This window comes from Sorghum bicolor, chromosome 10, assembly GCF_000003195.3.
Source record: "Sorghum bicolor cultivar BTx623 chromosome 10, Sorghum_bicolor_NCBIv3, whole genome shotgun sequence".
Taxonomy (NCBI): Eukaryota; Viridiplantae; Streptophyta; class Magnoliopsida; order Poales; family Poaceae; genus Sorghum; species Sorghum bicolor.
The window spans coordinates 2,298,345-2,315,312 of record NC_012879.2 but is presented as its reverse complement, the minus strand read 5'-3'; the positions used below and the strand labels follow the sequence as shown (position 1 = coordinate 2,315,312).

Sequence of the window (16,968 nt, the reverse complement as noted above, 5' to 3'; positions counted from 1 at the left end):
AAACACACAAATGTGGTGATGGCACGGGGGTTATATAGCAAGCCATATACCAAAATTTCAGTTAGTTAACAGTAGGGTTAACTAGAATGCACATCAAATGAGTATGATCTTTTCCACAAAAGCAAACCAAGAGGAATAAGAAAACAGGGACCAATTTCATTTGAGCAACAGTACAACAGGTGATGTTGAATGGTGGAACTCATGAGTCATGACTGACTCGTGAGTAATGTCATAAAATTGATTGATTTTGGTACAACTTCCTGTGGACCCTCATTGTTATATTGTTCTTCATCTCAGTACAGGGAAGACATGGGATAATGACTTGAGGTCCTGCAAAAGCTATTTATTTGGTACACTGAATTTCTGACTGTAGGGAAGAAATTGGATGTCCCAGAATTATAGCTCATTGCAATGTATTCATTCATAATATTCTGAGGCTAGACATGTTTTTCCCTACGTTCCATAAGTCTTCATCTCATTGAAAGCAAGAAGTTTGTAAAAATTAGCACTCATCACACACATCATCACTTTGCTTGAAGTACCCTGCTCTCCATTCTCGCCTGAAAGCTGCCCAACCACACATTCCAGAGTACAGAACAAGAGAACGTTCAGACTTGAACAAGACAGTTCAGAGTTCAGAACACGTGCAAGTTAAAGAGTTCAGAACAAGACAGAACCCGAAACAAATACATCCGTCCCATATTATGAAACCCTATGCCCTATACGATAAAGTAACATGGCCTTATACTCGTAAAAGAAACATGGCCATTTTCTTTCAATTTTTTTGCCATTTTCTTTCAACATGGCCCTACACTTTCCATTTTCGCATGGTTATGATGTCAATAGCCAGCTTCTGAAGCTGTGTTATATACACTGAAAAATGAGTAGTATTCGCTTTTCTCTGACTTCTGAAGATTTTTTAGAATATTGACGGACTCGACCCATGTACTCAATCTGCCATTTGGCTGGATTGAACTCTGACATGGGGCGAAGAATGGACTGCGCAGGTGTTGAAATTTGAAACCAAAGCACCCGAATGTGAAGCGGGTCTGAAACTCTGAATATTTCCTTCCAGAACCTGCAAACAGGCCACCAGCAGCAACCAAATGGAGCATTAACTGATGATCTGGGAACTGCATTCTGTTACACTGGACATGGAAATGGAGTATTTCTGGTGGTTATGGCTGTTCTCAAGTCTGAAAGCTTGTTTCTTACAAGTAGTGCACTATCCTAGTATCCTTGTAACCTGAGATCAGTGATGGGTTAGGACTCGGTAAAGTATAATGGCAGCCATGACCTATTGGAACGATACTGAATATAATCACGTGTTGCATAAAGAATTACTCTCTCTATCTCAAATTATGAGTCATTCTAACTTTCTCTCAAGATCTCAAAAACATTTCAAGTTTGACCAAAATTATAAAGAAAACTACAAAGATTTGTGACATCAATTAGAGCTAGTATGAAAATATAATTATTGAAGAATCTAATAATAGTTATTTAGTATCATAGATATCATTATTTTATTATATAGATTTGATCAAACTTAAAATGTTTTGACTCTAAAAAAAGTTAGAATAAATTAACCAAGAATTATACACTCACTTTAGGATATCTACTTTTATTAATAAATTAACCAAGATAGACTCGACCGTCTAGGTTAATCAACACGGTCTTTTGAGGATGTCCATTTTTGTAAACGATAACAGATTTAACTAGTGCTTATTTGTTGCACATCTTCGGATCAGCTGGTCAAGTCATTAGAGCATCTCCAAGAGACTTCTCATATTGTTATTAAATGCTAGGAATCGAGATTTTGTTAAAAAAATACTCTCCAACAGCTTCTCTAAATAAATATAGTCATCTTCTATTTCGGATTTTCGCTAGCCAAAAATAAAAGACGAGAATGGCTCTCTAAAGTATGATATGAGATATAAAAAAATTGTCAGAGTGAAAAAATATAGAAAATAATTTTTATATAAATGACTCTCCGTACAATGATTTAGAGAGTAAGATTTAGAAAGGCGCTGCGAGATATTCTTAGTCTCACTAGAGACGCCCTAAGTGAAGCATCCGTTCTACCACGGCTAGTACCTGATTAGCTGTTAGCTGATGGTTGCAGCCGGCGCGGTTCGGTTCGATTGTCTCTGCAGCTAACCTTCGTCATCTTGCGTGCGTGCCAGGTGCAAGTGCAACGTTGGCCTGCCCTTCCAGCGCTTCCCTCACAAAGGGATTTCAGCCTTCAGAGGTTGTCTGCTCTGCATCCGCACAGGATCATCCCAGTTACCAACTTACAACAAACTCACCACAAGAAACTTGTAAATCCACAGGCCCTCTTACCTTAATTTTAAGCAAGGCGCGGAGAGTAAACAGTGCGAAATGTCTGCAATTCCTTTTACAATCAATCACATTGTGGTTGTGGCTTTCATTCTAGCAATTGCAAGTAGAGACAATGTTTGTTGTTTTGGTCAGAGTCGATGCGATCAGCTCATGGTTACACATGAAATCACTTGTTACTGGACAGACAGTGTACTATATACACAGCTCCACAAAAAATGCAGGAAATCCTTTCACAAAGCTAATGGCTACTCCTACCAAAAAAACTTCTTAACAATCACAGAAGGACGCGAGTCAAAGATCTGGAAGATGGCTAGGGTTGCTTCTTGATCCGTTTCGATGCTGTTTTGGCCAGAGCATTGCATATCTCCCTCTTTCTTTTGGCGTTTTCGTCCATCTTCCCAGAGGCAACGTTGGCCTGTCGTTCCAGTGCTTCCCTCACAAAGAATTTCAGCCTCCATAGGGTTGTCTCACTCTGCATCAGGGACCAAAGTTAAAACGGACTGGAAAAAATAACCAAAATGGTAGGAGGAAACTCTCAAGTTACATGCACAGGGTGGTATTCTTTCCTTTTCCTTAATTCTAAGCCATGATGCAATATAACCAGTTATGTCTATGGTTGAAACAAAAAAAAGAAAGGGTGAGCGCAGGGAACACATAAACCATTACCTGGGCATCCATATCAAGATCCACTTCTTCTGCTTTAGTTTGGAAGCTAGGATTGTCTTGTGCAACAATTTCTAGCGCCTTGTTAAGATCATCTGGAGACAAGTGGCAGATCCCTGCACCCAGCTTCCTCTTCTCATCTGTGGTCATTTTCCTATAATATAAAAAGTTCAGCAACCATGTGAACCAGATTCAGATACAGGGTAGAATGTCATCATCACAACATAAAAAATAATAGCATATAATCAAAACAAAAGGCATAGGATGAGCATTATAAGATTTACCTGCATCTGTGAACCACCATTTTCCGGAGTTCCTCCAGCTTCCTATTGATCTGATTTAGCTGAGGAGAAAAAAGAAGAGAGGTACTGAATATCCATGGGAAAGAATAGGATACTTGAAAATCTAATACTGAACGAGGCAATGAAGATGAGTCGACATTTGTACATATTGCATCCAAAACCACACCATCAAACTGCTATTAACATCCCAACAACTAACAATGTAAACAAGCATCATACCTCATCATCAGTATCTTTTGCTAATTTTGCGATTGCAACTTCTCGAGAAGTATTTGTGGCTGCAACACCCTTTGATTCCTCCTCCTTTTGTCTTTTTTCCTACAAGCATATGTACAGAAAATATAATGCACAAATAAAAGGTTCCGACATGCTTTTATTGACTAGGCGGTGAGAGAGAGAGGTATGACTAAAAAACTTTACCTCACTCTCAACTTTAGGAAGAAAATGGAGCCACTTCTCTTCAAATTTCTCAAGCAATGATTTAGCCATCAAGTGGACTACATTTTGATCATCATTGTACTTCATCGCATTGGCAAAAATTAATCGAACATCAGAACATATTTCTCGAACATTGGTGTAACAGGTACCATCTTTCCTTTCCATTTTCTTTTGGATGGTAGAGAAGTCCATAGGTTGGGTAATAATCTGTTAACAAGATAAACTAAACATATTGAAATCACTACAAACAAGCTTTACTGATACATAAATAAATAAATATTAAATGCCCCTGCTTTGGCTGTTGATAATAACAAAACCAAAGCAGCTCTAACTATGGTGCATCTAAGCAGCTTCCAAGGAGAAGCTAAATACAGAGAAGCATATACAGCTAAATGTCAAGGATTCCACAATTTGAAGCAATATCCAATCTTGTAACAGATAATAGAGGTTAAGGACACAACCTTGTACATCAGGAAACTGAACATAAACTGTTGTATTAATTCAATGGTAAAACTCTAAAAAGGGGTGAGAAGGTTCCACTGCTAAAGGAGAAGCCACTCACTACAATGGCTCATATCCATTGTAGTTATATTTATATACCTGTGCTTGCAATATAATACAAACAGAGGCCAAACTGGATCAAGGTAAAAGTCAGTGTACCTCTTCAAGATTAAGTATTGCTCATACATCCAGGATAACACTAAAGACATACAGCAACATCAGTAATGATTAATATTTATACTAACCTACAACAATATCCCCTTGTAATCAAAATTACTACTCCGTTAGGAATCAACTACAGCAATAAATGAAAAATTATATTAGCAGGCTTAGCCATTACTTTGTGATAGTCAGGAATGTGCAGGGTTACAACATCCACCGGCTTCAGAAATGGCCATGCATCTTTATGAGAGGTGATCTGGAAGGATGAAAATCAAGAAGACTGAGTGAAATGACAAAGGAATAAATGGGTAATTTCATATTGCAAACCAATCACACATTTTCTGATTCTCCTAGAATAACTAAATGAAAAGTTAGAAGGACCTAAAAGTAATTGAGGGATGTTTCTCTATCCGAAGGAAGAGATGTAGTGATCTGGGGTTTAGAGAGGTCAGGGAGACACACAACAAAATATCTATATAAAGGTTTGACTTCTGGTGGTGTGGTGAGTCAACATATGGTGGATGTATAAGACTGCAAAGCTCTTCTAATGGTGAAGATCTTTCTGTGGATGGCATTCCATGGTAGGATCCAATCAGCAGTCCGAATTAAGAAAACAAAGTGAATGGGATAAGAACAGTGCAAATTTTGTGGAGATGGTGAAACTACTGATCCTATCCTTTTTCTGTGTCCTATTGCTCTTTTTTCTGTGCTTTTTTTAGAAGTCTGTTTCTGTTTTGTGATTCAATTTTGTTGTGCAGTAGACTGTAGTGACTTTTATTCCTCCTGACTTCAGATATAGGAAGACAAAGGTTTGTGATTCAATTTTGTTGTGCAGGTTCTCTGTGGGTGCTGTGGAACAAAAGGAACGATCTAGTGTTTAACAACAAATTGACCAAGGAGCCAAAGGTGGTAGTGGTCATATTCAAGCTGGTGGCCTTGCTGCAGAACTGGATGGTGATGGTCTCAGAGAAGGACAAAGAAAAGAGCGGCAGAGCTTATCAGGCACATGGTAAATGGCATTGAACAAATTTGGAGGAGTGCTGTTTGCTCTAATGTGGTTGAGTGTTGGCTAGGTTGCAGTAGTCTGGTGTTGTTTTTGCATGAAGCGCTTAAAATAAATGTGGCTATGGCTGTATATTTGTGGCATTTTTGCTGGTAGGTTTTTAGAGGAGTTTGCAGATTGGTGGTTTAGATTATGGCGAGTATTGAGTTAGTTTGTGCCTTTCAGGTTTTAGCGATCTTCCGTTACGAACTCGTGTCCGCTGTCCGCAGTAAGCTGTGCCAATGGTCTTTGGTCTAAAAAAGGAAATTTGAAGGGACCACTGGAGAAGAAAATTATATTATAAACTTTGACAAAAATTATCTACAAGCTAGAGAGATATCAGGTACTCAATTGAAATAATTGACCTTGAATATTATCAGCCAACAACAAAGATGTGTTTTTAGCCTCAATAAAGATACTTTTTAGTTGCATATGTGATCTCATCAATACCGCTTTCAAAAGCTGCAACCGTAAACCGTTTCATTTTGATGATCTATCACACGTTCATGTCGTTTACTGCTCTAAATTGGACAGACTTTCTACAGAATGTTTTTATGATGCAACAAAACAGACTGAACCCAACAAGCACTGTGTGCAGAGATTATTATTAATGCCAAGATTCAAGAAAGAACTCTAGAAAGGTCACCTCTTTCAAAAGCACGCCGAACTGGCGCATAAGGTCGGGCATCCCCCTCGAGTATGCCCCGTGCCTGCCGCCACCGCCGCCCTTCCGCCCGCCGCTTCCGTGCTTCTTGCCATCATAGAAGTCCACCACCTCTTTCACCCGCTTCTCCAGCTGCAGCACACACATGGCAAACAACCCCCAATCTGAGAACTACTGCGCCCGAATTGTCGCGCGAACAAATAAGAACACAAATTCCCCCCAAATTCGCCAAACAAAACATTCTAATCGACGCTTCTCCCGCACTAGAATCGCGTCATCGTCGCTATACGAGACGGGACTAGGAGCAGGCAGTCGGAGGATTACCACGTCGGTCTTCGAGACGAGGTCGTCAACCTGGCGCCGGAACGCATCGGCCTCCGACTCCACCTCGGGGGGGACAGACTCCGCTGCCGGCGCTGGGGCGCCGTTCGCCGGCGTCATCTAGGGTTCGCGGCCGCGCGCGTGTGCCGGCGAACACCTGCAACTGCACTACAGCCGACCGCCGCTCTGACGGTTTTTTTTTTGTTTTCCTTTTTCCTTTTTTTGTTTTTTGGACGGCAAGTGCTGTCTATGATGATGAGCATATGGGGGCCTCCTGCGCCGGCAGGTGTACAGATCTCTATGGGCCGGGCTGAACATGACGACAACATGGGCTGGGCTGCATAGGTGGGCTAAACAGGCCTAATCCGCAAGGTTGTGGATTGCTTTTTTTAAAAAAAAAAGAAGAAAATGTCTAATTTATTTGAGCTATCTTTAGAAGACATTATTTGGTTGTAAGCACAAATTTTAGTATTCCTAACTTTTCATGTGGACAAAGAGAGTTTGGATGTGGGGGAGGGAGAGTGACAACGGTGACAATGGATGTGACAGAGCTTGGATAGGTGAATTCCTACTCAAGGCCTCCCTCTAGACACATGCTCCACCGGAGATGTCCTAAATCCTGGCAACCCTAATTCCTAAATAAGAACATACGAACCCAGAAAGGAAAGTTGGAGGGAGAGTTTGGATCTATAGGTGGGAGAGGGAAAGAGTGAGGTTGAAGTCCATGTCACAATGGGATCTATCGAAGTACATGTATGGATAGAGACAAGCCACGTGATAGCCATGCCACAAGATTTAATTTCCACCATTAGAGAAGGTTTCACCTAAAATATATTTTTGCTAGCATTCCATAGTGATAGAATTATGCACCCAATAAGTGTACACCCAACACTGCAGACTACACTATGTTGGAAATAAAAAAAAACCCAACTGAAGCCAATTCAAGAAGGTAACCACTGGATTGGCTAAAAACCAAAGGATTGGCCTTTACTTTTATCAGAACAAGATCAGTTAACCTCATTTGTGCAGAGTAAGCATGTAAGCCTGAAGAAACTAGAAATGATTGAATTGAAGATACTAAAACTTTAAACTTGTCCAGAATGATGAAATTTAATGTTTTGGACTTTTGGTGAGTTTGTTATTGTTATCAAAGAGAAGACGCAACTAACCATCTAGGATCAAATTGCTTTGTCTTAACTCAATACTAAGCCTGTTTGGTAGCTCTGAGCAGTTTCGAGTCTCCCATGAAATGCAAGAATCACTGCCAAACAGGTGGGTAGAGAAATGTTTCACTAAATCGATTCTCCTCTTTCTGCCTGTGTACTAGGAGCCAGAAATGTCCGAGTAGTTTTACCTGATTCCGATTTCTTAGCTCCCCCCTCTCTCTACTAGCATCATATTTTTTTTTCAGCTAATCATTTTTAAGCGTAAAAAGTTTAAATGGCTGCATTTAAGCTGTTCCTTCCCCATAAAAAAGTTGTAATTTTTTGTAACATGTTTTCATTTATATGATTTTAATGAAAAATATTTAAAAATAGAATTCAACCTACTAACCATTAAACTGATTCTGATTCATCATAAAAATGTCCCTACTAAAATTCATATCCAAAGAATTTCTATAAAAATTCAGATTCATACCAAATGCACCCTAATTAAACATCACAGTTGCCAAGTCATTTCTTATTCGTTTAAGCTTTTTTTTTTCTGGATCAGAAAAGGGTATGGACTGTAAGGCATGACACATAAGCCATGAAAAGAACAAAACTTAAAAGTAGTTAAAAGGAGGTCAAGCATGAAGCAAGTAGTCCCAAAGGTGTCACTGTCACCAAGATCTTAAACATTGCAAGGCAAAAGCAGCAGGAAAGCTGATGCAAGTTGGCATGAGATGAAACAATTATCTCAGTATCTTGTAGTAAGAATGAAAGGGCCTGGCTGAACCAGGAATTGACATGCAATCAGGGCTCTAAGAATTACAGAAGACCGGCTGAACCAGAGATCTGAAGTACACAGACGTGGCCAGACTCAGTAGCAGCTGATTGGGGTGTCATTCCTGGACCCAGCTAAAGGAAGAATCCGAGCAATTGTGAGTCTCCATGAACAATAATGATTATAAGCAGGGATGCATGGAAACCAGGCACAGGAAGGCATACTCCTTGTCGCTTGGGAGGGAAGGAAAGATGCCATGCATGCGCATGCGCATCGACCTGGCCTGAGGATGTCCTGTACACTGTTCAACCCACAATTTTAATACACCCGAAATTCAAAAACTTTTCAAAATTTACCATCACATCAAATCTTACGGTACATGCATGAAGCATTAAATATAGATAAAAAATAAGTAATTGCACAATTTATCTATAATTTGCGAGACAAATCTTTTGAGCCTAGTTAGGCAATGCTTGACAAAATACAAACGAAAGTGCTACATTATCTAAAATATTTTTCTCAAGGAACTAAACAAGGCCTTAGAGAATTGCCATCTTTCAGAGTGCACGCATCACTGCCACTTACAAGTTTACTCCATCTTGGAAAATGGGCAATTCCAGTTGAAATGTGGAATTGTACTCTCAAAACGTTGCTTGACTCGTGTTTTTCTTTGGCTTCTTTTTTTTTTTTTTTTGCAGATGTGGCACCGACAGTTGGAGCTGTCGTCAGGGATGCAAACTCTTCAGTGCCGTCTGGTCAGAAAACACCTTGCATATGGTGAGCTTGTGAGCTCTGATTGAAGCATGATGGTTGTCTGAAACCTGAATTTGAACTTCGAATTGTGGTGACAGGTGTGCCTGCAGTGTCGCACCGACGTTTTTGACAGGGGACGTGCCTGCAGAATGACACTGTCCAAGTCCAATCCAGACTCACTGCGAGTTTGCACTGCGGCTCTTTGAGTTTTTTTTACAGTACTACACCTCGAGCAGTCGAGCTCCGGCTCAGCCTGTGGGTGTTGCTTTTGCTTGAACCTTTGACATGGACGTGCCTCGGCGATGCATCTGTCATTGGTCGCCTGCCTGTGGCTATTGGTTTCTGCAACCGGCGTTCTGGAGTTCTTGGATCCTAGTGCAGGAGCAGTGGTATTGTTTAACTGTCGGCAGATCTGATCGAACCATCTGGAATCGCATTTCTACTGTATGTAATCCGTGGATCTGTGCCAACTGCAACTGCAACTGGGCACTAGGTCAATGCATGGGGATCATGGAACGGAAGACAAGTCCGGTGCTCCCGGCGGCCGGTCAAACCAAGGCACCTCGTGCTCTTGCCGGTGCCCTGCACTTGCTTTTTACCGTCTCAAGCAAACCTACTCCGTATTTGACTTCCACTCGCCTACGCGAGGTGATTAAGACGATGAGAGAAAAACCATACATATTTATCTCCCTTAAAAAAACATACATTACTTTCTACTAGACAGTGATACGACCCTCCCAAAAAGAAATAAGAACATGATGATATATCAATTTTGTTATTACTATATATATGAAGTGGATAGTACTATGCATGGTGCAACACAAGTGGGATCAGGGATAAATGTGTATGGAATTTGCATATATTTGACCTTTTTCTTTTTTGCCATTAGGGTGTCCCCAATATCCGATCTAATCGCCAGCTAAGCTGTGAAAACAAAAATCACTGGCTGCACAGCTAAACACTGATGTGGAATAGAGGGAGAGACAGTGTGTTCCATGGGAACCATATAGGACTTAGCTATAAACTCATCGCTAGCGACTTGGTTTATCGCGCTTCTCTCTCCTCCATATCACAAAACTGCTAGTAGCTCGGAGCTACTCGTTTGGGATGCCTCACATTTTCTTACATGTTTGAGAACAAATGAAAAAACAAACACTCTCCTTGAACAATTTGTGATGCATGAAAATTGTCATGCCATTACCTTGCAAAATAAAACGCCGTGAACCATTCTTATTAAAACCTAGTTTTGATGTTAAAACTTTTGGCGTGCACGTTTATAAAATGATAAAAGGGCTACATGCATGTTTGTGTGGAGATCAGATGTATATTTGACCTTTGTACCTTTTTCGGCATTAATAACTAGAACACGAGCGCGATGTGATCCAACTAAAACAGATGGGTGCAATTATGCTTTTATAAACAGTACTAGATAGCTACCGTTTCATGGTTTAAATGGTCATTTTAAATTTTCGTACTAGCAAGTACACAAATATTTTCATATGTTTCGCCAGCCTCCAGTATTACAACCACGTCTTTTTTCTATATTTTCATATTTTTTGTGTTTAGATGCACTAGAGCTAATGTTAGCTATTTTTTTTAAGTCAAGTCTTACTAGTTGATAGCCAATTTAGACTGCTTTTTAGCTCAGACCGGTAACTAGTTAATATCTATAACTTTTATAAAGCTAAACCTCATTAGATGAATTCTCTCTTCATGCAAAGTGTCCACATCATTCTCCACCGAGTGACCCACTAAATATTCTATCTCTTCATGCAAGGTGTCCACATCATTCCCCACTAAGTCCATGTCACCCCACATTAATTACAAAAAATGACCATGTCATCTATTAACATACAAGTCATGTACTACACTATTTGTTTCATCATCAATTAATTCCTCTATAATGTAACCAAATATTAGTTTTTGTTCTATTATCTTTTACTAGATCTAATATAATAAAATACATGCAAGTCAAATTCATATGTATACATACATAATAGACTGAAATACCATATAGTAATGTTATGTATATAATGATTTATTTTTAAGAAAATCCCGCAGCAACGCGCGGGGAATTCACCTAGTTATATTAATCAAACAAATAAACCCTAGAAATTTGAATTTTCTGCTTTTTTTTGTGTGTGTAACATTAACTCCTTGGTGAATATGAGCACGATGACATCACCCCTGAAAGGTGGTGATACAGCTGGTGAAAATTATGCTTATTAATTATTACTCTGTAAACAGTGCTGTACTAGACAGCTAAAGCCAACCTTTCAGTTTTTTCTCTTTTTTTTGCACTAGGAAATTTATGGACATTTTATTTTTCGTACTAGCAGACCAGTCAAAACGATGGTTACTCAGAAGGTTATTATTGCACGTGCAGAATTGTGAAAAAAAGTTATATTGCACGTGCGAAATTGTGAAGCACTTAGCCTCGAGAAACAAATAAATAAAATTTCTGCTATATTATTTTTTAAAAATTGTACTAACAAACCAGTAAAACCGATGGAGGCGTGAGAGTATTCTTCCCACCATTAAGGAATTAAGGAGAACTATAGTTCTAAAGGAAAATAAAATAAAAATACAGTTATACATGTTTCAAGCCTAGAACATAGCTTCACAAAACACAGCAAATTAAAGGCGCATTTCCATTGGCCATGGCGTCCCTAGCTAGGAAAGACCAATGGGATAGGGACTAATTAGAAGGTTGGAAAAGGATAGAGTTAACGGTGGATGTTTGCTTCATCCTAAAAACAACGATAAAAGGCGTTTTTGTGATTATATTTTTTCTACATCCTTCTATATTAATAGGAATATATACTTTGATGAAAAATATCCTCCAACAATCTTTTTCAGTTAAATATCTAAAAATTGTTAATTAATTTTCTAACAATGCGCGCACAAGATATAGAAAAGTTGTAGAAGAGTGAAAAGATATAGATAATATTTTGTATTCAAATGACTCTAAATAATGATTTTATTTAGAGAGTAGTTTTTTTTTTAAAAAAAAGAGAGTCTTGGAGATGCTCTAAACATGTGACACTCATAAGTGCATCATGCATTTTTTTCCCTTAAATTTTGTATTTTTATCCTTGGTTCAAAAAATCTTAGTACATTCACGGAGCCAAAGGGATGGAGTGGAGATATACAGCCACCGATATTTTTGTTCACACAAAGTCCGCAAAAGGAAAAGAGAAATGTTTCGGTTTGCTCATTTGGCAAGTATACACGCACACTTGACTGGTGGACCAGACCCCGGTGCATCGGCTCTGCAGGCGGGCCCTACAAATACTCCCTGCCTCCCCTGCTTTCTTCCCCCCAAATTTGCTTCCCTTCCCCCACCCCCGCAGATCTGACCGCCGACCTGAGGCAATCCCCAAATGGCTCATTCCAACGGCGCGGCCGCCACTGCCACTGCCGCCGGCGACGGCGAGACCGCCCCGGTGCCGCGGTCCCTCGCGCCGGCGCGGAAGGTGGCGCTGATCACGGGCATCACGGGGCAGGACGGGAGCTACCTGACGGAGCTGCTCCTGTCCAAGGGGTACGAGGTGCACGGCCTCATCCGCCGCTCCTCCAACTTCAACACGCAGCGGCTGGACCACATCTACCACGACCCGCACGCGGTGCCGTCGTCGCCGCGTCCCCCGATGCGGCTCCACTACGCCGACCTCTCCGACTCCTCGTCCCTCCGCCGCGCGCTCGACGCCATCGCCCCCGACGAGGTCTACAACCTCGCCGCGCAGTCACACGTCGCCGTCTCCTTCGAGGTCCCCGACTACACCGCCGACGTCACCGCCACGGGGGCGCTCCGCCTCCTCGAGGCCGTCCGCCTGTCGCGCAAGCCCATCCGCTACTACCAGGCGGGCTCCTCGGAGATGTTCGGCTCCACGCCGCCGCCGCAGAGCGAGGACACGCCCTTCCACCCGCGCTCCCCCTACGCCGCCGCCAAGGTCGCCGCGCACTGGTACACCGTCAACTACCGCGAGGCCTACGGCATCTTCGCCTGCAACGGCGTGCTCTTCAACCACGAGTCCCCGCGCCGCGGCGAGAACTTCGTCACGCGCAAGATCACGCGCGCCGTCGGCCGCATCAAGGTCGGCCTGCAGACCAAGGTCTTCCTCGGCAACCTCTCGGCGGCCAGGGACTGGGGTTTCGCGGGGGACTACGTCGAGGCAATGTGGCTCATGCTGCAGCAGGATCAGCCGGCCGATTACGTCGTCGCCACTGAGGAGTCCCACACCGTCGAGGAGTTCTTGCAGGCTGCCTTCGGCTACGCCGGGCTCAACTGGAAGGATCATGTGGTCATTGACAAGAAGTACTTCCGGCCAGCAGAGGTCGACAGCCTCAAGGGGGACTCCACCAAGGCCAGGAAGGTGCTCAAATGGAAGCCCAAGGTTGGGTTCCAGCAGCTCGTGGAGATGATGGTTGATCACGACATTGAGCTCGCCAAGAAGGAGAAGGTCCTGGTGGATGCTGGATACCGTGACCCCAAGCAGCAGCCATAGGAACAGTGCAGATGCTCCTTGCTCTGTTGGGACTTGGGGTTCGGATTTCGATTGTTGCCTTGTAGCTCATATACATGGTGGTTCTCAGAGTAGAGGTTGACGGAAGTTATTATCGATACTTCTTCTGGTAAGAAATAAGGATGGTTGCAGTATGATCTCACAGTATCTTCATTACTTTTCTGACTATGTTATGCACTTTAATCAAATGAATGAATGAATAATTCATGCCAATTTTGTATTTGGAAGAGGATGATATGCCTGCCTGATTGCAGCTGTTGATGTTAAGACCAAAAGTGTCATCCTGATAGCATCTGCTTCAGTTTGTATTGTTCTACTTCAGCTACTGCCACACATGTTCTGTTTAATTGAAATAGTTTTTTTTTTCGCTGTATACCATGAATTCTAGCCTCCAGGAAGGTTAATTTCCACAGTTCTGGCAGTACGCGCTGTCCAGTTTAGCAACGAGTCTCCTAAAGTTTAAGGTTACTCTTCATATGCAATGCAAATGACATCATATCTGATCTGAAACCAATAGGCAATACCGCAATAGCAGATCAATATTGCCCACGGCCCCACGCTGAATATAACATGTTTTCAGTAAAGCCAAGAGAGTTCATATATGATCCTATAGCATAATGGGCTTCATGACAAGCATTGGGTGTTGTATTACCTTTCCTTTGTTTCTTCTGTTTGTTACCTTCTTGGTTAAGTGGTTCTGGATCTGGCTTTATTAGTAGCTAAAAGATTCAAGTCCATGGTTATGATCGTCTTCAGCTGCTGAGGTATTTACAAATATCGGTGAAGTAGCATGATTTGTCCTTTGGGCTCTTCTTGCATCTTGGGTTTAATTAACTTTTGCAACAATAATGCTGCTTGGATAGGTTTTTTTTCCTGACTTCGACGATCAACATTTTTACTTTTTCAGTCTGCGTCATATTTCAGATCTGACGACAACTGGATTATTCTGAGTTTTCTGTAATATTCTGTTGTGTTATAACTTGAACCTCTTTGTTCTATGTGATTCTTGAACATTTAGGTTGTACAACATGCATTATGTAAATGGAGGCTTGATTTGTCACGTCCATATATGTTATACATTTGTAATCAGTACCGTTTTCTAGAATTTGGCAATATATCACGTCCATTGCACATGTACTTGATGTTGATATACCTCATCCTTAATTCAGGTTGATGTGCTGTGATGCTGTACAGAATGGATTGTCAACTTGGTACCGTCCGAGTACGATCCAGTGATTTTCATGGACCACTATTTTTTCAGTCATGATCCATACATACAGAACTTGCATGGATCAACTTAGGCCTTGTTTAGTTCGCCCAAAAACTCAAAACTTTTCAAGATTTTCCGTCACATCGAATCTTGCAACATATGCATGGAGCATTAAATATAGATAAAAATAAAAAAATAATTACACAGTTTATCTGTAAATCACAAGGCGAATCTTTTAAGCTTAGTTACTCTATGATACAGTATCGTTTTTCCAAAAAATTTTGGAACTTAGTGGAGTTGCGGGTGCATAATTCTATCATAATCGAATGCTAGCAAAAATACGTTTTACGTGCTCCAAGGGTGGAAACCTTGTGGCGCGGCTGCCACATAACTTGTCTCCGTCCACACCACTACTTTGATAAACACCATTGTGACATGGACTTCAAACCTCTCTACCACCTATAGATCCAAACTCTCCCCAACTCGTTTTCCGGGTTCATAGGATTTAGGGTTGCCAGGGATTAGGACATCTCTGGCTAACCATGCCATGCGCCAGGTGACGGCGCCAAACTTTCTATGGCGAGCAAAAACGTCACATACGTGGATAAAAATAATACTAGATTCTATACAAAAGTTTGTGGCATGACAAAGTTGAATAATTAGGCCGTGTTTAGTTGATGTTCAAAAAAAAATTCAACAAACTGTAGCACTTTCGTTTGTTTGTGGTAATTATTGTACAATCATAGATTAATTAGGCTCAAAAGATTCGTCTCGTAAATTTCGATCAAACTGTGCAATTAGTTTTTAATTTTGTCTATATTTAATACTCCATATATGTGTCTAAAAATTCGATGTGACAGGGAATCTTAAAAAATTTTGGGTTTTTTGGTGGAAGTAAACAAGGCCTTAACCAATTGGTCTTGCAGGGTGTGGTAGCCTGCGACAGCCTTCACTGTGGCATGGCTGGCTTGGCGGCCAATCTCCCTGATTCCCTCCCCCACATCCAAACTCTCTTCACCTCAAAACGCATACTAATTCAATTTGTGCTTACAACCAAATAATATCCAAGCAAAAAGAAGCCGACACTCTCTTCGCCTTGGCCGCGTGGGAAATTTGGAAGTAACGGAATGCACGTTGTTTCCGAAGCGCTTCCTCCACCGTCAATCAGCTCCTGTCCACCATCAAGCATACTGCCGATCAATGGATTGAGGCCGGGGCAAGAAATTTGGGTCGTCTCATCCGGGAGTAATAGGTTACGCATGAAAACGGGGGGCGAGGCCGCAAACCTTGTAAAAACCTTGGGCAGTACCCCACCTCGCGCCTCTGCGCGCCTGTAAAAACAATTGCTTCTACTTAATACAAAATATAGGCATATTTTCCATGTAAAATATTTGGATAGTTTTTTCAAAATTTATTTTTATGAATTATTTTCCATGTAAACTTAGGCATACTAATTCAATTTGTGCTTACACCTGCGCCGAAGAGCTCGGGGAGCAGGCAAGCGAGCGCTCTTCCAACTGCCCAAAACGCCACCTGTATAGCTTACAGTTTTTGGTTTAAGGTTCTGATTGCTTCGGGTATTTGCAGCCGCCAGAGATGCAGTGCCACGGACGATGAGAACATCCGGGAGCCCGATGAGACTGTGTGCCGAGTTGCATTAATACCGATTGATATGTTTAATTTAGTGAAGAACTGCAAAAGCATTGCAACTAATACAATAATTGTGGGGATCCGATAATTAGGTCACTATAGTGCCACTTGTACAAACTATGAAATAGTGACATTGTTCGGAATAGCCTTGTTTAGCTCGCAAAAAATTTTGCAAAATTTTTCAGATTCCCCGTCACATCGAATCTTTAGACACATGCACGGAGTATTAAATATAGACAAAAATAAAAACTAATTGTACAGTTTGGTCGGAATTGGCGAGACGGATCTTTTAAGCCTAGTTAGTCTATGATTGGACAATATTTGTCAAATACAAACGAAAGTGGTACTATTCCTATTTTGCAAAATTTTTTGGAACTAAACAAGGCCTAAAAGTCACAGCTGAAATGAAACTGCAAAGCATAAGAGTGACAGTGATGAGATCATTTATGTTAACTAGTACACTAATTGTT

At 41.3% G+C, this 16,968-nt stretch overlaps 2 protein-coding genes across 3 annotated transcripts; one reads left to right on the top strand and one right to left on the bottom strand.

Moving 5' to 3' along the window:
- LOC8068418 (transcription factor GTE1) lies at positions 2,367-6,673 on the bottom strand. Of its 2 annotated transcripts, XM_002436392.2 has the most exons (8): positions 6,437-6,673; positions 6,095-6,244; positions 4,585-4,662; positions 3,726-3,950; positions 3,525-3,623; positions 3,288-3,346; positions 3,007-3,157; positions 2,367-2,812 (listed from the first exon to the last, which is right to left on the bottom strand). In XM_002436392.2, the coding sequence occupies exons 1-8, from the start codon at positions 6,551-6,553 to the stop codon at positions 2,651-2,653; spliced, it is 1,041 nt and encodes a 346-aa protein (XP_002436437.1). In that variant the 5' UTR covers positions 6,554-6,673; the 3' UTR covers positions 2,367-2,650. The 2 variants fall into 2 exon arrangements, with proteins under 2 accessions (XP_002436437.1, XP_021305335.1); XM_021449660.1 differs by lacking the exon at positions 4,585-4,662.
- On the top strand, positions 12,429-13,952 carry LOC8068417 (GDP-mannose 4,6 dehydratase 1). The gene has a single exon (XM_002437742.2). The coding sequence runs from the start codon at positions 12,496-12,498 to the stop codon at positions 13,618-13,620; it is 1,125 nt and encodes a 374-aa protein (XP_002437787.1). The 5' UTR covers positions 12,429-12,495; the 3' UTR covers positions 13,621-13,952.